Below are 20,240 nucleotides of genomic sequence, written 5' to 3'. Positions count from 1 at the left end.
TGGTTAAGCGGCTGCCTTCAGCTCAGGTCATGATCCCAGGGTCCTGGGATCGAGTACCGCATCAGGATCCCTGCTTGGCGGGAAGCCTGTTTCTCCTTCTCCCACTCTGCCTACTTGTGTTCTTTCTCTAGCTGTCTCTCTCTCTCTGTCAGTTAAATAAATAAATAAAATCTTAAAAAAAAAATAAATAAATAAAAGCTCCATGCCTAGCGTGGAGCCCAACGTGGGGCTTGAACTCATGACCCTGAGATCAAGACCTGAGCTGATCAAGAGTTAGATGCTTAACCGACTGAGCCACCCAGGCACCCTGAGAATAGACTTTAAAACAAAGACTGTAACAAGAGATGAAGGGTATTACATCATGACAAAGGGATTAATTTTTAAAAGTTGAAAAAATATAAACACATGGAGACTAAACAACATGCTACTAAACATCCAATTGGTCAATGAAGAAATCAAAGAAAAAATAAAAAAGATACCTGGAGAAAAATGAAAATGGAAACACAATGGTTCACAATCTTTGGGATGCAGCAAGAGGACTTATTATTTTTTTAAAGATTTTATTTATTTATTATTTGGGGGAGTGGGAGAGGGAGAAGCAGGCTTCTCGCTGAGCAGGGAGCCTGATGCAGGGCTCGATCCCAGAACCCTGGGATAATGACCTGAGCCGAAGGTAGATGCTTAATGACTGAGCCACCCAGGTGCCCCAGCAAAAGGAATTCTAAGAGGAGAATCAATTGTGATACAGGTCTACCTCAAGAAAAATCTCAATCTAACCTTACACCTAAAGGAACTAGAAAAAGAACAAACAAAGCCCAAAGGTAGTAAAAGGAAGGAAATAATAAAAATCAGAAAGGAAATAAACAAAACAGAGACAAACAACAGAAAAGATCAGTGAAAGAGCTGTTTCTTCCAAAAGATAAAAAAAAAATTGATAAACCTTTGGCCAGACTCATCAAGACAGGACTCAAAATCAGAAATGAAAAAGGAAAAATTACAACCTATACTACAGAAATACACAGGATTATGAGACTACTATGAAAAGTTATATGCCAACAAACTGAACCACCTAGAAGAAATGAATAAATTCCTAGAAATATACAATGTTCCAAGACTGAATGAAGAAGAAACAAAATCTGAACACTTATTACTAGTAATGAAATTGAATTGGTAATCAAAAGACTTACAACAAAAGTCCAGGACTAGATGGCTTCACAGGTGAATTCTACCAAACATTTATTTTTTATTTTAAAAAAGATTTTAAGTAATGTCTTCACCCAATGTGGGGTTCAAACTCACAACCCCAAGATCAAGAGTTGTGTGCTCCACTGAGTCAGTTAGGTGACTCTCTACCAAACATTTAAAGAATGAGTCTTCTCAAACTATTCCAAAAATAAAAAACAGGAATGAATTCTTCCAAATTCATTCTGTGGGGACAACAGTACCCTGAAGAACTCTGCAACTCAACCTCCAAATAAATAATCTGATTAAAAATGGGCAGAGAGGGACGCTTGGGTGGCTCAGTCAGTTAAGGGTCTGCCTTTGGCTCAGGTCATGATCCCACAGCTCCTTGCTCAGAGGGGAGCCTGCTTCTCCCTCTACCTGCTGCTCCCCCTATTTGTGCTCTCTCTCTCCCTGACAAATAAAATCTTAAAAAAAAAAGGCAAAGGACCTGAATACACATTTTCCCAAAGACATACTGATGACGAACAGATATATGAAAAGATGCCCAGCATCACTATTCAAATGCAAATCAAAACCACAATGAGGTATCACCTCACACCAGTCAGAATGATAGTATCAAAAAGACAAGAAATGGGCGCCTGGGTGGCTCAGATGGTTAAGCGTCTGCCTTCGGCTCAGGTCATGATCCCAGGGTCCTGGGATCGAGTCCCGCATCGGGCTCTCTGCTCCTTGGGAGCCTGCTTCTCCCTCTGCCTCTCTCTCTCTGTCTCTCATGAATAAATAAATAAAATCTTTAAAAAAAAAAAAAAAAAAAAAAAAAAGACAAGAAATAACAAGGGTTGCTGAATATGTGGGAAAAAAGGGAATCCTCATGAACTGTTGGTGGGAGTGTAAATTGGTGTAGCCATTATGGAAAACAGGTTCCTCAAAAAATTAAGAAGAGAAATACCATATGATCCAGCAATTCCACTGTTGGGTATTTATCCAAAGAAAACAAAAACACTAATTTGATATCTGCACCCCTATGTTCCCTGCACATTATTTACAACAGCTAAGACATGGAAGCAACCTAAGTGTCCACTGATGGAAGAATAAAAAAAGAAAATGTGGTATATATATGTACAATGGAATATTATTCAACCATAAAAAATGAAATTGTGCCAACTTCAACAATGTGGATGGACCTTTTTTTTGTTTTAAAGATTTTATTTATTTATTTGAGAGAGAGTAAGAGAGAGAGCAAGCACGCTCGAGCAGGGGAGAGGGGCAGAGTGCTTGTGTTCCTGCTCTCGCTCTCTGTCAAATAAATAAATAAAATCTTAAAAAAAAAATTTCCTCTTTTCACAATTTATTGCTCTTAAGGCCTTATCTGTTGTACTTATTTGCTCCTGTATTCCTTCTAATTTAGTCTTTATTACTGAAATGATTTTTTATTTCTAATTCTTTCCTAAATTCTGTCACCTCATTTTGGAGTTTTTCTAATTTTGACTTATGGTATTTTTTCACATCTTATAATATTTGAAAAAGGTTTCTTAGCTTCATTTCAATAGTGGGTGATGGTGCTCATCATGGCAAGTGCACTTCTTAATCCCCACTGTCTATTTCACCCATCCCCCCATCGCCCTCCTGGAAAAAATTTTTTTTTCCTAAGAAACATCTTCGAAACATTCAGAACGCTCAGGAATTTGATTAAAGTTAAAGCTCCTAAAAATTCCTCATGTACATTATATACATTCAGAAGAGTATAATGTACATTATATACATTCAGAAGAGTGTAAATTAGTCAAAACCCCTTATAGCCCGCTTACCTCATCCCCTCTTAAATTAGAAACTTCTGAAGTAACATGCTGCCCACCAGCCTCCAAACCAGTTTCTATATTCTCTTCCTTTTTTCTGAGTCAAACTTTATGTGATTTCACCTCAAATACTTTTCTGTTACTTTTATTTGAAATTAGTTTTCCTGACAAAGTGAGGTTCAGGAAAGCCTTTCAAGGTAAGAAGTCTGTTTAATGTATGTGTTGACAGGTGTGACAACCTGCTTTCAGGATTTCTTGGCTCTGTTCCCCCGACTTTGGTCTATATTCTCTTTCCTTTTCCTGTGTCTCGCTCCTGCTCAATTTTGATTTCACTCCCAGTTTCTCCTTACAAGAGGCCCTGTCATGGAAGCAAGCCTTGATGGGTTATAAAGGTCAGATTTCTACAAGCCCCTTTAATCTTTCTTAGTGTGGGAGGCTTGCACTCACCTGGTATAATATAGTACAAAACCCCTCCTGGTGAGTTCTCCAAAGATAATACAGATGGCCAGTAAGCATGTGAAAATGTGCCTAATATTAGTCATTAGAGAAATGTAAACTGAAGCCACAGTGAGGTACCACTTCACACCCAACTGGATGGCTATAACCAAAAAAAAAAAAAAAAGAGGACAACAAGAGTTGACAAAGATGTGGAGAAACTGAAACCCTTATACAGTGCTGGAAGCCATGTAAAATGGTACGGTTAACTTGGAAAACAGTTTAGCAGTATCTCAAAAAAAGTTAAACAGAGGTCCAGGAGCAAGATGGCGGAGGAGTAGGAGACCTGAATTTCGTCTGGTCTCAGGAATTCAGCTGGATAGGGATCAAACCATTCTGAACACCTACAAACTCAACAGGAGATCGAAGAAAAGAAGAGCAACAAGTCTCTCATCAGAAAAGCGACCACTTTCTGGAAGGTAGGACGTGCGGAGAAGTGAATCCGAGGCGATATTCGGGAGGATAGACGGCGGGGGAGGGGGGCTCCGCTTCTGGCAAGTGAGAGAGCCGTGGAGCACAAAATCAGAACTTTTAGAAGTGGGCTCCGCTGAGGGACTTCACTCCAGTGGCTAAGTGGGGGTGGAACCGAGATGCTGGGACAGTGTGGTCTCAGGACCCTCGGGGTCACAGAAAGACCAGGGGTGCCTGAGTGCGGCAGAGCTCCCAGGGATCGGAGCGGGGAAGCCGACTGCAGAGACGGAGCCGAGGAGTGGGCTCTCAGCTCGGGGTTGCCATAAACCGTGATCCGCGGCACAGTCGGGCCACTGCTCCTCCAGCAGGGACCCAACAAGCGGCAGATCCGGGGAGACTCCCCTTCCTCCCCCGGGAGGAGTGGCGTGGGAGCGCACCGCAGGGATCTGCTGGGTTTGGAGACTCCACACGGGCTCGGGTGCCAGAGATAGAAACGCAAGGTCACAGGCCAGGTGAGCATGGAGTGCAGCCGGAGACCAGAGAGACGGGAGTGACTGACTGCTTTTCTCTGGGGGTGCACTGAGGAGCAGGGCCCCGAGTTCTCGGCTCCTCCGGGGCGGAGATTGGGAGGCCGCCATTTTCACTCTCGGCCTCCAAAGCTGAAGGGAAAGCTTGCAGGGAACAAAAACTCCCAAGAGCAAACCCAAGCAGATTACTTAGCCCAGACCGGGCAAGGGCGGGGCAATTCTGCCTCCGGCAAAGACATTTGGGAACCATGGCAACAAGCCCCTCCCCCAGAAGATCAGCAAGAACAGCCAGCCAAGACCAAGTTTACCGATCCATGAGAACGGCAGAACTCCAGCGCTAGGGGAATACTGCACATAGAATTCATGGCTTTTTTTACCATAATTCTTTAGTCTTTCAAAGTTAATTTTTTAAATTTTCTTTTTCTTTTTTCTTTTTCCCTTTTTCAGTCATATTCTATCCCTTCATTGTAGTTAACCTTATTTTTTGTATATATCTAAGTTGTTCTCTCTTTAAAATTTTGGGATACAGTTTCTTCTAACAGACCAAAATATACCCTAAGTCTCTAGTGTATGGCTTTGTTCTAGTCTCCTGCCTGATCACATTCTCTCCCTTTTTTTTTTTTTTAATTTCTCTTCTTTCTTTTTTCAACCAACTTATCAATTCCTTTTATAAAATCTTTTATAATATTCATCTTTACAGTCATATTCTATCCCTTCATCGTTTTTACCTTTATTTTTGTACATATATAAGCTATTCTTTCTTTAAAATTTTGGGAGGCACTTTCTTCTAACAGACCAAAATACGCCCAAAATCTAGTGTGTGGCACTGATCTATTCACCAGCCTGATCATATTTGATCATATTCTTTTTTTTTTTTCTTTTTTCTTTCCCTTTCTTTTCCCCTGGTTTCAGGTCTCCTATGATTTGTTTAGTGTATATTTTTCTGGGGTCATTGTTACCCTGTTAGCATTTTGTTCTCTCATTCATCTGTTCTCCTTTAGACAAAAGGACAAGATGGAAAAACTCACCTCAAAAAAAAAAGAACAAGAGGCAGTCCCGACTGCCAGAGACCTAATCAATATGGACATTAGTAAGATGTCAGAACTAGAATTCAGAATGAGATTATAAAGATACTAGCTGGCTTGAAAAAAGCATGGAAAATACTAGAGAAACCCTTTCTGGAGAAATAAAAGAACTAAAATCAAACCAAGTCGAAATCAAAAAGGCTATTAATGAGGTGCAATCAAAAATGGAGGCTCTAACTGCTAGGATAAATGAGGCAGAAGAGAGAATCAGTGATACAGAAGACCAAATGATGGAGAATAAAGAAGCTGAGAAAAAGAAAAACAACTACTGGATCAGGAAGGCAGAATTCGAGAGATAAGTGATACGATAAGATGAAACAGTATTAGAATATTTGGGATCCCAGAAGAAGAAGAAAGAGAGGGGGGCAGAAGGTATATTGGAGCAAATTATAGCAGAGAATGTCCCTAATTTGGGGAAGGAAACAGGCATCAAAATCCAGGAGGCACAGAGAACCCCCCTCAAAATCAATAAAAATAGGTCAACACCCCGACATCTAATAGTAAAACTTACAAGTCTCATAGACAAAGAGAAAACCCTGAAAGCAGCTCGGGAGAAGAGATATGTAACCTACAATGGTAGAAACATTAGATTGGCAACAGACCTATCCACAGAGACCTGGCAGGCCAGAAAGGACTGGCATGATGTATTTAGAGCACTAAACGAGAAAAATATGCAGGCAAGAATACTATATCCATCTAGGCTGTCATTGAAAATAGAAGGAGAGGTAAAAAGCTTCCAGGACAAACAAAAACTAAAAGAATTTGCAAACACGAAACCAGCCCTACAAGAAATATTGAAAGGGATCCTCTAAGCAAAGAGAGAGCCTAAAAGTAAGAGAGACCAGAAAGGGACAGAGACAACATACAGTATCAGTCACCTTACAGGCAATACAATGGCACTAAATTCCTATCTTTCAATAGTTACCCTGAATGTAAATGGGCTAAATGCCCCAATCAAAAGACACACGCTATCAGATTGGATAAAAAAAACAAGACCCATCAATATGCTGTCTGCAAGAGACTAATTTTAGACCCAAAGACACCTCCAGATTGAAAGTGAGGGTGTGGAAAACCATTTACCATGCTAATGGACACCAAAAGAAAGCTGGGGTGGCAATCCTTATAGCAGACAAATTAGATTTTAAACCAAAGACTATGATAAGAGATGAGGAAGGACACTATATCATACTTAAAGGGTCCATCCAACAAGAAGATCTAACAATTGTAAATATCTATGCCCTTAACATGGGAGCAGCCAATTAATAACAAAATCAAAGAAACACATCGACAACAATACAAGAATAGTAGGGGACTTTAACACCACCCTCACTGAAATGGACAGATCATTTAAGCAAAAGATCAACAAGGAAATAAAGACTTTAAATGACACATTGGACCAAATGGACTTCACAGATATATTCAGAACATTCCATCCCAAAGCAACAGAATACACATTCTTCTCTAGTGCCCATGGAACATTCTCCAGAATAGATCACATCCTAGGTCACAAATCAGGTCTCAACTGGTACCAAAAGATTGGGATCATTCCCTGCATATTTTCGGACCACAATGCTTTGAAACCAGAACTCAATCACAAGAGGAAAGTCGGAAAGAACTCAAAGACATGGGGAGGCTAAAGAGCATCCTACTAAAGAATGAATGGGTCAACCAGGAAATTAAAGAAGAATTAAAAAAATGCATGGAAACAAATGAAAATGAAAACACAACTATTCAAAATCTTTGGGATGCAGCAAAGGCGGTCCTAAGAGGAAAGTATATAGCAATACAAGCCTTTCTCAAGAACAAGAAAGGTCTCAAATACACAACCTAACCCTACACCTAAAGGAGCTGGAGAAAGAACAGCAAATAAAGCCTAAACCCTGCAGGAGAAGAGAAATAATAAAGATCAGAGCAGAAATCAATGAAATAGAAACCAAAAGAACAGTAGAACAGATCAACGAAACTAGGAGCTGGTTCTTTGAAAGAATTAATAAGACTCATAAACCCCTGGCCAGGCTTACCAAAAACAAAAGAGAAATGACCCAAATAAAATCATGAATGAAAGAGGAGAGATCACAACCAACACCAAAGAAATATAAACAATTATAAGAACATATTATGAGCAACTATATGCCAGCAAATTAGATAATCTGGAAGAAAGGGATACATTCCTAGAGATGTATAAACTACCAAAACTGAACCAGGAAGAAACAGAAAACCTAAACAGACCTATAACCACTAAGGAAATTGAAGCAGTAATAAAAAATCTCCCAACAAACAAGAGCCCAGGGCCAGATGGCTTCCCAGGGGAATTCTACCAAACATTTAAAGAAGAATACCTATTCTTCTGAAACTGTTCCAAAAAATAGAAATGGAAGGAAAACTTCCAAACTCGTTTTATGGGGCCACCATTACCTTGATCCCAAAATCAAAGACCCCATCAAAAAGGAGAATTTACAGACCAATATCCCTGATGAACAAAGGATGCAAAAATTCTCACCAAAATACTAGCCAATAGGATCCAACAGTACATTAAAAGGATTATTCACCACAACCAAGTGGGATTTATTCCTGGGCTGCAAGGTTGGTTCAACAACCGCAAACCAATCAATGTGATACAATACATTAATAAAAGAAAAAACAAGAACCATATGATCCGCTCAATAGATGCAGAAAAAGCATTTGACAGAGTACAGCATCCTTTCTTGATCAAAACTCTTCAGAGTGTAGGGATAGAGGGTACATACCTCAATATCATAAAAGCCATCTATGAAAAGCCCACAGTGAATATCATTCTCAATGGGGAAAAACTGAGAGCTTTTCCCCTCAGGTCAGGAACACGGCAGGGATGTCCACTTTCACCACTGCTATTCAACATAGTACTAGAAGTCCTAGCCACAGCAATCAGACAACAAAAAGAAATCAAAGGCACCCGAATCGGCAAAGAAGAAGTCAAACTCTCACTCTTTGCAGATGACATGATACTTTATGTGGAAAACCCCAAAGACTCCACCCCAAAAGTGCTAGAACTCATACAGGAATTCAGTAAAGTGGCAGGATATAAAATCAATGCACAGAAATCAGTGGCATTTCTATACACCAACAAGACAGAAGAAAGAGAAATTAAGGAGTCAATCCCATTTACAGTTGCACCCAAAACCATAAGATACCTAGGAATAAGTCTAACCAAAGAGGCAAAGAATCTGTACTCAGAAAACTATAAAATACTCATGAAACAAACTGAGGAAGACACAAAGAAATGGAAAAACGTTCCATGCTCATGGATTGGAAGAACAAATACTGTGAAGATGTCAATGCTACCAGAGCAATCTACACATTCAATGCAATCCCCATCAAAATACCATCAACTTTTTTCAAAGAAATCCAACAAATAATCCTAAAATGTGTATGGAACCAGCCCTGAATAGCCAGAGGAATGTTGAAAAATAAAAGCAAAGCTGGTGGCATCACAATTCCGGACTTCCAGCTCTATTACAAAGCTGTCATCATCAAGACAGTATGGTACTGGCACAAAAACAGACACATAGATCAATGGAACAGAATAGAAAGCCCAGAAATGGACCCTCAACTCTATGGTCAACTAATCTTCGACAAAGCAGGAAAGAATGTCCAATGGAAAAAAGACGGTCTCTTCAACAAATGGTGTTGGGAAAATTGGACAGCCACATGCAGAAGAATGAAACTGGACCATTTCCTTACACCACACACAAAAATAGACTCCAAACGGATGAAAGACCTAAATGTGAGACAGGAGTCCATCGAAATCCTAGAGGAGAACACAGGCAGCAACCTCTTCGACCTCAGCCACAGCAACTTTTTCCTAGAAACATCGCCAAAGGCAAGGGAAGCAAGGGCAAAAATGAACTATTGGGACTTCATCAAGATAAAAAGCTTTTGCACAGCAAAGGAAACAGTCAACAAAACCAAAACACAACCGAAAGAACGGGAGAAGATATTTGCAATGACATATCAGATAAAGGGCTAGTATCCAAAATCTATAAAGAACTTATCAAACTCAACACCCAAAGAACAAAGAATCCAATCAAGAAATGGGCAGAAGACATGAACAGACATTTTTCCAAAGACATCCAAATGGCCAACAGACACATGAAAAAGTGCTCAACATCGCTCGGCATCAGGGAAATCCAAATCAAAACCTCAATGAGATACCACCTCACACCAGTCAGAATGGCTAAAATTAACGAGTCAGGAAATGACAGATGTTGGTGAGGATGCGGAGAAAGGGAACCCTCCTACACTGTTTGTGGGAATGCAAGCTGGTGCAACCACTGTGGAAAACAGTATGGAGGTTTCTCAAAAAGTTGAAAATAGAACTACTATATGATCCAGCAATTGCACTACTGGGTATTTACCCCAAAGATACAAATGTAGTGATCCGAAGGGGTATGTGCACCCCAATGTTTATAGCAGCAATATCCACAATAGCCAAACTAAGGAAAGAGCCAAGATGTCCATCGACAGATGAATGGATAAAGAAGATGTGGTATATATATACAATGGAATATTATGGAGCCATCAAAAAAAACCAAACAAACCATGATGGGGCGCCTGGGTGGCTTAGTGTTAAGGCATCTGCCTTCGGCTCAGGTCATGATCCCAGGGTCCTGGAATTGAGTCCTGCGTTGGTCTCCCTGCTCTGCAGGAAGCCTGCTTCTCCCTCTCCCACTCCCCCTGCTTGTGTTCCTTCTCTCACTGTGTATCTGTCAAGTAAATAAAATCTTAAAAACAAAAAACAAAAAACCATGAAATCTTGCCATTTGCAACAACGTGGATGGAACTAGAGGGTATTATGCCAAGCGAAATAAGTCAATCAGAGAAAGACATGTATCATATGACCTCACTGATATGAGGAATTCTTAATCTCAGGAAACAAACTGAGGGTTGCTGGAGTGGTGGGGGGTGGGAGGGATGGAGTGGCTGGGTGATAGACATTGGGGAGGGTATGTGCTATGGTGAGCGCTGTGAATTGTGTAAGACTGATGAATCAGACTTGTACCTCTGAAACAAATAATGCATGTTAAAAAAAAAAAAAAAAGAAGGGAAAAATGAAGGGGGTGGAAATCGGAGGGGTAGACGAACCATGAGAGACTATGGACTCTGAGAAACAAACTGAGGGTTCTAGAGGGGAGGGGGGTGGGAAGATGGGTTAGCCTGGTGATGGGTATTAAAGAGGGCACGTATTGAATGGAGCACTGGGTGTTATATGCAAACAATGAATCATGGAACACTACATCAAAAATTAATGATGTAAGGTATGGTGATTAACATAACATAAAAAAAAGTTAAACAGGGACTTTCCGACTTTTTAAAAGATTTAAAAAAAATCTTTTTTTTTTAAAGATTTTATTTATTTATTTGACAGAGGGAGACACAGCGAGAGAGGGAACACAAGCAGGGGGAGTGGGAGAGGGAGAAGCAGGCTTCCCGTGGAGCAGGGAGCCCGATGCGGGGCTCGATCCCAGGACCCTGGGATCATGACCTGAGCCGAAGGCAGACGCTTAACTACTGAGCCACCCAGGCGCCCCTAAAAAAAATCTTTTAAAAAAGATTTTGTTTGAAAGAGAGAGACAGAAAGAACATGAGCAGCGGGGAAGAGGCAGAGAGAGAGGGAGAAGCAGACCTTCCGCCGAGCAGGGAGCCTGATGGGCTCAATCCCAGGACCTTGAAATCATGACCTGAGTCCAAGGCAGATGCTTAACTGACTGAGCCACCCAGGTATCCATGAGTTAGTAATTCTACTCCTAAGTATATACCCAAGAAAATTAAAAACATACGCTCACAAAAATATATGTTCATAGCAGCATTATTCATAATGGCTGAAGATATCCATTAGTTGATAAATGGCTCAACAATATATGTAAATTCACATGCTTGAATATCATACAGCCATAGGTATAAAGCACTAATACATACTATGATACGAACCCTGAAAACATGTTGAGTGAGAGAAGCCAGTCACAAAAGGCCACATATAGGCATACTTCATTCAACTGTGCTTCACGTTGAGATTCACAGTTATTCTTTTACAGATTGAAGGTGTGTGGCAACCCTTTGTCAAGCAAGTCTATTGGCACCATTTTTCCAACAGCATTTGCTCACTTTGTGTCTCCATGTCACATTTTGTTAATTCTCATAATATTTCAAATTTTTTCATTATTATATTCTTATATGGTGATCAGCAATCATTGATGTTACTACTGCAATTATTCTGGGCGCCATGAAATTATATCCATATAAAATGGCAAGCTTATTTGATAAATGTTGTGTGTGTTCTGACTGCTCCACTTACTGGCTGTTCCTCTCTTCTCTCGTCCTCTACTTGGGTTTCCCTATTCCCTGAAACACAATATTGAGATTAGGCCAATTAATAACCCTACGATGGCCTCTAAGTGTTCAAGTAAGAGGACCACGTCTCTCACTTTAAATCAAAAGCTAGAAATGATTCAGCTTAGTGAGGAAGGTATGTCAAAAGCTGAGATAGACCAAAAAAGCTAGGCCTCTTGCACTGAAGAGCCAAGTTGTGAATGCAAAGGAAAAGTTCCTTTTTAAAAAAATTTAATTAATTTATTTTTTAAAGATTTTATTTATTTATTTGACAGAGAGAGAGACAGCGAGAGAGGGAACATAAGTAGAGGGAGTGGGAGAGGGAGAAGCAGGCCTCCCGCCGAGCAGGGAGCCCGATGCGGGGCTCGATCCCAGGACCCTGAGATCATGACCCGAGCTGAAGGCAGACGCTTAACCGACCTAGCCACCCAGGTGCCCCCAAAGGAAAAGTTCTTGAAGGAAATGAAAAGTGCTATTCCAGTGAACACACAAATGATAAGAAAGTGAAACAACCTTATTGCTGTTAAGGAGAAAGTTGTAGTGGTCTAGAGAGAAGATAACACCTGCCACAACATTCCCTTAGCCAGAGCCTAATGGGGAGCAAGGCCCCAACTCTCTGTAATTCTGTGAAGGCGGAGAGAGGTGAGGAAGCTGCAGAAGGGAAGTGTGAAGCTAGCAGAGGTGGTTCTTGAGGGTGAAGGAAAGAAGCCGTCTCCATAAAAGAGCAAGGTGAAGCAGTAAGTGCTAATATAGAAGCAGCAGCAAGTTATCCAGGAGATCGTGCTGAGATCATTAATGAAGCTGGTTACACTAAACAACAGATTTTCAACATAGATGAAATGGCCTTCTATTGGAAGATGCCATCTAGGACTTGCCTGGCTTTAAAGCTTCAAAGGACAGACTGACTCTCTTGTTAGGGACTAATGCAGCTGGTGACTTGAAGTTGAAGCCAGTGCTCATTTACCATCCAGAAAATGGTAGGGTCTTTAAGAATTATGCTAAATCTACTATGCCTGTGATCTATAAATGGAACAACAAAGCCTGGATGACAGCACATCTGTTTACAATGCGGTTTACTGGGTATTTTAAGCCCACTCTTGAGACCTACTACTCAAAGATTCCTTTAAAATTTTACTGCTCGCTGACAATGTACCTGGTCACCCAAGAGCTCTGATGGAGACGTACGAGATTAATATCAATTTCATGCCAGCTAACACAACATCCATTCAGCAATTTCCATGGATTAAGGAGTAATTTCTACTCTGAAGTCCTATTATTTAATTATTATTATAATATGGTTATAACTGCCATAGTGATTCCTCTGATGGATCCGGGCAAAGTAAAGTGAAAACCTTCTGGAAAGGATTCACCATTCTAGATGTCATTAAGAACATTTATGATTCACGGAAGAGGCCAAAATATCAACACAAACAGAAGTTGATTCCCACCCTCATGGATGACTATGAGGGGTTCAAGACTTCAGGGGAGGAAGTGACTATGGATGTGGTGGAAAGGGAACTAGAATTAGAAGCGGAGCCTGAAGATGTGACTGAACTGCTGTGATCTCATGATCAAACTTCGACAAGATGAGGAACTGCTTCTTATATATGAGCAAAGAAAGTGGTTTCTTGAGATGGAATCTACTCCTGCTGAAGATGCTGTGAAGACTGTTGAAATGACAACAAAAGATTTAGAATATTACATACATTTAGTTGACAAAGCAGCAGCAGGGTTTGAGAGGATGGACTCCAATTTTAAAAGTTCTAGTGTGGGTCAAATGCTATCAAACAGCATTGCACGTTATAGAGAAATCGTCTGTGAAAGGAAGAGTCAACTGATGTGTGAAACTTCAGTGCTGTCTTATTTTAAGAAATTACCACCGCCACCCAGCCTTCAAATACCACGATCAGTCAGCAGCCAAACACTGAGGCAAGACCCTCCACCAGTAAAAAAGTATTACAACTCGATGACCACTGAGATAATTCTTAGCATCTTTCAGCAATAAAGTAAATTTTAATTAAAGTACGTACACTGTTTTTTAGACCCAATGCTATTATTGCACCTAAAAGACTGTAAGACAGTGTAAATGTAACTTTTATATGCACTGGGAAACCAAAAAATTCCTCTGATTCCCTTTATTGCAGTGGTCTGGAACCAACCCACAATAGCTCCAAGGTATGCCTGTGTTGTAGGATCCCACTCAGAGGAAATGTCCTGAATAGGCAAATCCACACAGAAAGTAAATTAGTGGCTGCCTAGGTAGGGGGCAGAGTGGAGAGAAGTGCTAATGAGGATTCTTTCTGGGGTGATGAAAAAGTTCTGAAAATGAACAGTGACAGCTGCACAACTTTGTGAATATACGAAAGCCTACAGAATTGTACACTTTAAAAAGGGTGAATTTTATGATAAGTCAATTGTATATCAGTTTATTTATTTATTTATTTTTTAAAAGATTTTATTTATTTGAAGAGAGAGACACAGCGAGAGAGGGAACACAAGCAGGGGGAGTGGCAGAGGGAGAAGGAGGCTTCCTGCCGAGCAGGGAGCCCGATGCGGGGCTCGATCCCAGGACCCTGGAATCATGAGCCGAGCCGAAGGCAGACGCTTAATGACTGAGCCACCCAGGCGCCCCAATTGTATATCAATTTAAAAAAAAGGTTAAAAACAAAAGAAACCCCCAAACTTCTCCTAGTTTTAGCTGCTGTTCTTAAACTGACCAGCTATGGGACACCTGGGTGGCTCAGTCATTTTAAGCGGCTGCCTTCGGCTCAGGTCATGATCCCAGGGTCCTGGGATCGAGTCCGGCATTGGACTCATTGCTCAGCGGGGAGCCTGCTTCTCCCTCTGCCTGCCTCTCTCTTTCTCTGACAAATAAATAAATAAAATCTTTAAAGAAAACCCCAAAACAACAAAAAACTGGCCAGCTATGCTTTCCAGTGAATCCTTGCTGGCTATTTTGGCAGTACTTGCCTTCACAGATCTGCTAGAAGGCACCCCATTGCTTCCTCCTGCTCAGATACCAATACCATGCAGTCTTGTGGTTGTTGCTGGTTTATTCCTCTCTGCTTCTATTTTGGAGTTTGTGGAAATATCTTGTTACTTAGTTTTGCTCAAAATGTTCATGAGGTTTTGGCTGTGCGATCTAGCTGCTCTGTGGGTTTTTATGGAGAGATGAGGAAAGACTGAAAAGCTGTGATGCCACTCCCCAACATCTTCCCAGAAGCCTCTCAGCCTATTCATGTTGGCAAGTCAGTCAGTAGATGGGAATCTGAGCACCTCAAGTAAAGATTCTGAGATAGGCTCCTGGGGTCTTAGGGGCTGGACAGGCTGTGGATCCCCTGAATTTGAGAAGTACATAAGTACAGTGTCAAGCTGGGGAGCTACTAAGTTTCCATCTGGGTAGATTTCAGAAGTATCTGGGGCCACCAAAGCTGGAACTGTTGTCTAGTGAGAAGGCACACAGATTCTGGACTCTAACCCCGGCACAGGACCTTCTCTAAGTCATTTACTTTTTCTGACCCTCATCTGTCTCATAAAATGGGAACAGGACTGCTTACCTTGCAAGTCTGTACATTTGGTAGTTTCTTCTTTCATTTACAGACATTTGTGAGGATTACATGACTGACACACAGTGGGGGCTCAAGTACTGTGAGATAATTCCTGTCCATAGTGCTTTCTTGACTATTTCAGCATCTAATGACTGGAAGTGCAAGGAACTGAATTCCTATGATGCTCTCTTTATAACACCACTCAGTTCTAGGGGGTCTCAATGACCACTGCAAGCATGTCAACTTGAAGTGTCCACAGCAAAGGTAGCAGGGAGACAGGCTGCTGCTGCCACCTTGCCAATGCCCTGACCCTCCGCGATCTGGGAGCCTGCAAGGAGGAACCTGTGCCAACCCCCTGCCCTGTGCTGAATGAGGCTGGTACAGCCTGGCCTCCCTGGATGCAGCGTCTGTCTGGCTTCAGGATAAAGAGGCTCAAAACTGACCCACCAAGCATGTCTGAGCATCAGTCCCTTCCCAGCCCCCTGCACAGCAGTGACACTACTCCTGCCACCTCTCTAGGGAGTCTCCAGGAGACACATGGCAAGGCCGCAGAGCTACCCTCCACACACAGCAAGGTCTGGACTTACAGTGTGAGCATTGTTGATCTTCTTCACTTCCCACTGGCCCTCTCCAGTGTATGTCAGCAGGGAGATGGCCCCATCCGAGCTCCCACAGGCCAATATTAGGCCATAGTCATGGGGGGCCCAGCACACAGAGTTTACTGCAGGAAGGAGGGAGGCATAGTTAGCCGACTTTGATTTCCCAGGTTTACCATTTTACTAAATTTTTAAAATAAAAAATTGCAGGGATCACCAGGAGGAAGATAACGAGATTTTAAAAACCTATCACCTACGAATATCATAATTTCAAAAACCTTAACAAAAAGTAGGATGAGATGAAACAGATAAAGGGGATTAAGAGTACGCTTACTGTAATGAGCATGGAGTAATGGATAGAAATATGAATCATAATATATACCTGAAACCAATATAACACCATATGTTAGTAAAAATAAATTAATAAAACTAGGAAAAAAAGTAGACAATAATCTGAAAATAAAGGCCAGTACTTAAAACGAATAAAATTAAAAAAAACCAAACACACACCTCACTGTGTTGTTTTTTCCTTATTTCGCTTTAGACTGGCTTTAGGTCTCAGGGCCTTACCTCTGCTGTGGACAGATGACAGAAAAGCCAACCAAACCCAAGGGACAAACGAGGAGCATCACGAGGGGAAGGGCATGGGAGTGGCAGCCAGGCAATAAGGCCCCGCCCACCTGCTCCTACCACACTCACTGTACCTGAGGAGTCGTGTCCTGTGTGCTCGTGCGTCTTCTCCCAGGTGCCATTCTCCTCCTTCCAGATAATGACTTTCCGGTCATAGGAGCAGGATGCCAGGATGTTGCCATACATGGGGTGGGCCCAGGCCACTTGCCACACAGGACCCTCATGACTACAAGGGGACAGGGTCAGAGGCTGCTCAGATGGGTCACAGGAACCTGCAGTGCTCTGCCAGCCACTACCCTGGACGGACCTGAATGGCGTTCTTGGTAGGCAGATACAGCATCTCAGGACAGAGCTGCCTGAGAATTTCAGAAGGGAGAGCTATAGGAAGTCACTGCCAAAAGAGACCTTTGTTGGGCACTGAAGATCCTGAGGCCCAGACGTCACAGAAGCCTTGAGAACAAACCAGGACTCTGAGCCTCTCTGTCCCGAGCTGACAGGCCCCTCCCTCCCCTGACCTGCACTGCAGCCAGCACCACCTACACGGGCCGTCCTCAGGAGAAGCCTCTCGGCCTATTCATCTGTGCACCGGTCAATGCAGGCTTCGCACCACAAGTGCTCAGGAGGTATGTGTAGAGTGAATCGCTACTCATCCTTCCAGATGGTTACCTTTTCGAGCAGGCACTGTTTTATGTTCGCTACTATTCTCTTACTTTAAGGGCAGGCTCTCCTCTGCTCCTCTGATATTTATGCATTCCCCTGGTGAGTACTCTCTGAGCACAGACCCGGTGCTGGGCTCTGTACTGCGGCCGTCTCTCAGGCCCAGGCAAGGGTGGGCACCCAGCACACAAGAAGTGACACGGCAGACAGGTGACGGTCCCGGCTCTTTCACCCCCACTCCCATTCTCTAGCTATTTGACTTTAGGCACGGGCCACGTCCTTTCTATGGCTTAGTCTCCTAACGGAGATATCAGCAAGACTTCTTTCACAGTGTGCTCATGAGGGGAACTATAGGTGATAACTCACATAAAAAGCCTGGAACAGTGCTGGGCACAAGAAAAGAAAAAAATTATTCATGCCTGTCAGCTGGTATTGCTGCTCCCTGTTCACTCCTCCAACCCAGGGCTGCAGACACTCAAAAGTGTCCTCCTCCCTCCGGCTGGGACAACACCCAGGCCTCACAAAGGAGCTGCCAGGGAAACTCTCAGGAGACGAAAATGTCCTGCACCTAGCAATAGTTTAAACTGAGGCAAAAAGGGACGCCTGGGTGGCTCAGTCGGTTAAGCGTCTGCCTTCGGCTCAGGTCACGATCCCAGTGTCCTGGGATCGAGTCCCACATCGGCCTCCTTGCTCAGCAAGGGGCCTGCTTCTCCCTCTGCCTGCCTCTGTCTCTCTGATAAATAAATAAAATCTTAAAAATATATATATTTAAAAAAAAGTATATTAAACTGAGGAAAAAAAGAAGGGGGTGTGAATTTTTTATCCCTCTGACAGTGCACATCTTTTCAGTGTTAAGAAAAACAGGGCAGGTGTGACCTCCTCTGGCAGTGCCGGCAGCAGGCTGCACAGGGCCAGTAGCATCTGACCCCTCAGTCACTCCATCTTTGACACTCAGGGAGAGGGGAACTTCTACACCCCTCTCCCCAAATGGCTACTTAGTTATGCCTTAATTCAGTTAACAACCGTGTACCGAGCTCCTACTTGTCAGGGCTCTTAATTTCTCCTGTGCAGTCTGCTGAAGGCTTTGGTCCCTTCTCAGAATAATGGCTACAACACATGGAGCTAGCATTACAAAGGAAAGCCAATTATAATGAAATACACTAATATGTATTTAAAATGTTAAAGAGGGATTTATAATATAGTGATACATGTGCTTCTCTGTTAGCACATTAACTAACAAGCTCTAGTGGCAGGTCTAATAACCACTCTCACTTCAAAGTAGTGATAAGCCTAAGTGCTATTTTGAGAAAACTGTAGCTGCAATGTGATATGAAGATATCTGTGTCTTCTACTGGTAACAAAGTTCCAGGTGCTCGGAATACTACTGTCGTTTCTGGCCTACATCCATCATTGAAGGAAATGCTAACTAGCTGAGTCACTGACAATAAAGATGTGATTTTTTTTTCTCAGCCCCAGTTCACCAGCCCCTGAATTCTATCCACAGAACCCTCGGAGATCTGTGGAACCCAGGTTAAGAACTCCTATTTATTTGAAAGGCAGTGGGCTGGGGGAAAGCAGTAGAGGTGTAGCCATAAAAATGAGCCAGGATCTCAAGAATCTTGTAGGGAGAGGGGAAAGCAAACATTTGTAAATATTCACTGAGTATCTGCCGAGGGCATGCAAATAGGCAAAATTATAGGACTTATGTAATTACTAATGCATTCTTACATTAACATTATTCTTTTTTTTATTACATTAACATTATTCTTACATTATTGCCTTTGAGTGACACTTTAGATCATGTTGGCTAAACTTAAAAAAAAAACAACCAAAAAAACAAAAAGTTCTTTCCCACTTTTAAAAGCAGCAGTAGCTACTGAAGACATGCTGTGAACAGGCTCTATCCGGGAGGAGGCAGCAACACCCCATTGTGAGGGTGAGCAGATGAAGTCTTCGAGAGGTAGACTGACTCTTACCCAAGGTCTTCTGGTGGGTTTTTGGGAAGCCAAATTGGGATTCATCCTGCTGAGGACAGCTGCCTGGCTGGGACCGGTGTGTCCTCTCTGCTAAATGCACTGTGGGGGTCCTCTGATCTGGGTTCTCAGCTTTTCCTGCCATGTCTGAGAAACCCAACCATTCTGAGAACCTCACCCAGACTTGGCTGCACTCACCCCCTGAGGTCGGCAATGAGGATCTGTCCTCCATTTCGCACATCGAAGATTTTGACAGACCTGTCTGATGAGCAGGTTGCTAGGCGGGTGCCATAGTAGTCCATCTGGGCATCGTGCTGCAAAGGGAGGATAGCTTGGGAAGCCTGCAGGCTGGGTGGATGGGAGTGGGGGAGTCACCAGGACAGAATCTAGTTTGGACCAGAGTTCACCTGAAATTAATCTAACCTCAAAGCAGTATCACTATCAGGCAACAAGCTAGCATCTCGACATTCCATTTCTCAGGACAGGCCATGTCATTCTGAAAGGGACAAAAAAACCCATACCTAGCTGCTTTCAGACCCTTTACATACACAGGGGAAGCCGTTTCTAATCCTATTCTGTATGGTGGGTATGGGAGACGAAACAGTGGCTAGCTAGCCTCCTTTTTCTTCTTCCTTCCTCAGGCCCCACCCACCATGTTCTGAGGCTCTGTGGGCTACTGTGAGCTGCAGGTTCAGCTCAGCCCCAGACCCTGGGGCTAACGCTGATGCAGAGGAGCAGCCTCTGAGGGCCCGGAGGGCCCAGTGAGGTCCTCCACAATGCACATCTGGCTTGGACACAAAGGTCTATTCAGACGTTTGGGCTCCTTCCTCCACCCATGGCCCTAGATCCTTTGTGGACCTTTGTTCCTGGATTTTTACTAGACCTTTTTCCTAGTAGTATGTCCAGTACCCCAGACTCTCCACCCATGCCTTAAATGTCACTAGTCCCACCACTGATGAGCCAACCTTCTC

At 42.7% G+C, this 20,240-nt stretch overlaps 1 protein-coding gene across 5 annotated transcripts in view; it reads right to left on the bottom strand.

Moving 5' to 3' along the window:
• SEC13 (SEC13 homolog, nuclear pore and COPII coat complex component) overlaps window positions 1-20,240 on the bottom strand; it is a 42,966-nt gene that overhangs the window by 17,727 nt on the left and 4,999 nt on the right. For 3 of the 5 annotated variants that reach the window (XM_021694880.1, XM_044916435.1, XM_044916438.1), the window contains exons 3-5: window positions 19,468-19,583; window positions 16,714-16,865; window positions 16,001-16,134 (exon numbers count right to left, since the gene is read on the bottom strand). In XM_021694880.1, coding sequence (XP_021550555.1) covers window positions 16,001-16,134; window positions 16,714-16,865; window positions 19,468-19,583 — 402 coding nt within the window. The remainder of the gene's footprint in view (window positions 1-16,000; window positions 16,135-16,713; window positions 16,866-19,467; window positions 19,584-20,240) is intronic. The other 2 variants (XM_044916442.1, XM_044916446.1) reach the window with 2 other exon arrangements.

The sequence above is a fragment of the Neomonachus schauinslandi genome, chromosome 1 (assembly GCF_002201575.2).
Source record: "Neomonachus schauinslandi chromosome 1, ASM220157v2, whole genome shotgun sequence".
NCBI classification, from domain to species: domain Eukaryota; kingdom Metazoa; phylum Chordata; class Mammalia; order Carnivora; family Phocidae; genus Neomonachus; species Neomonachus schauinslandi.
The sequence above is the reverse complement of the archived record's forward strand: the minus strand, read 5'-3'. Positions and strand labels throughout refer to the sequence as shown.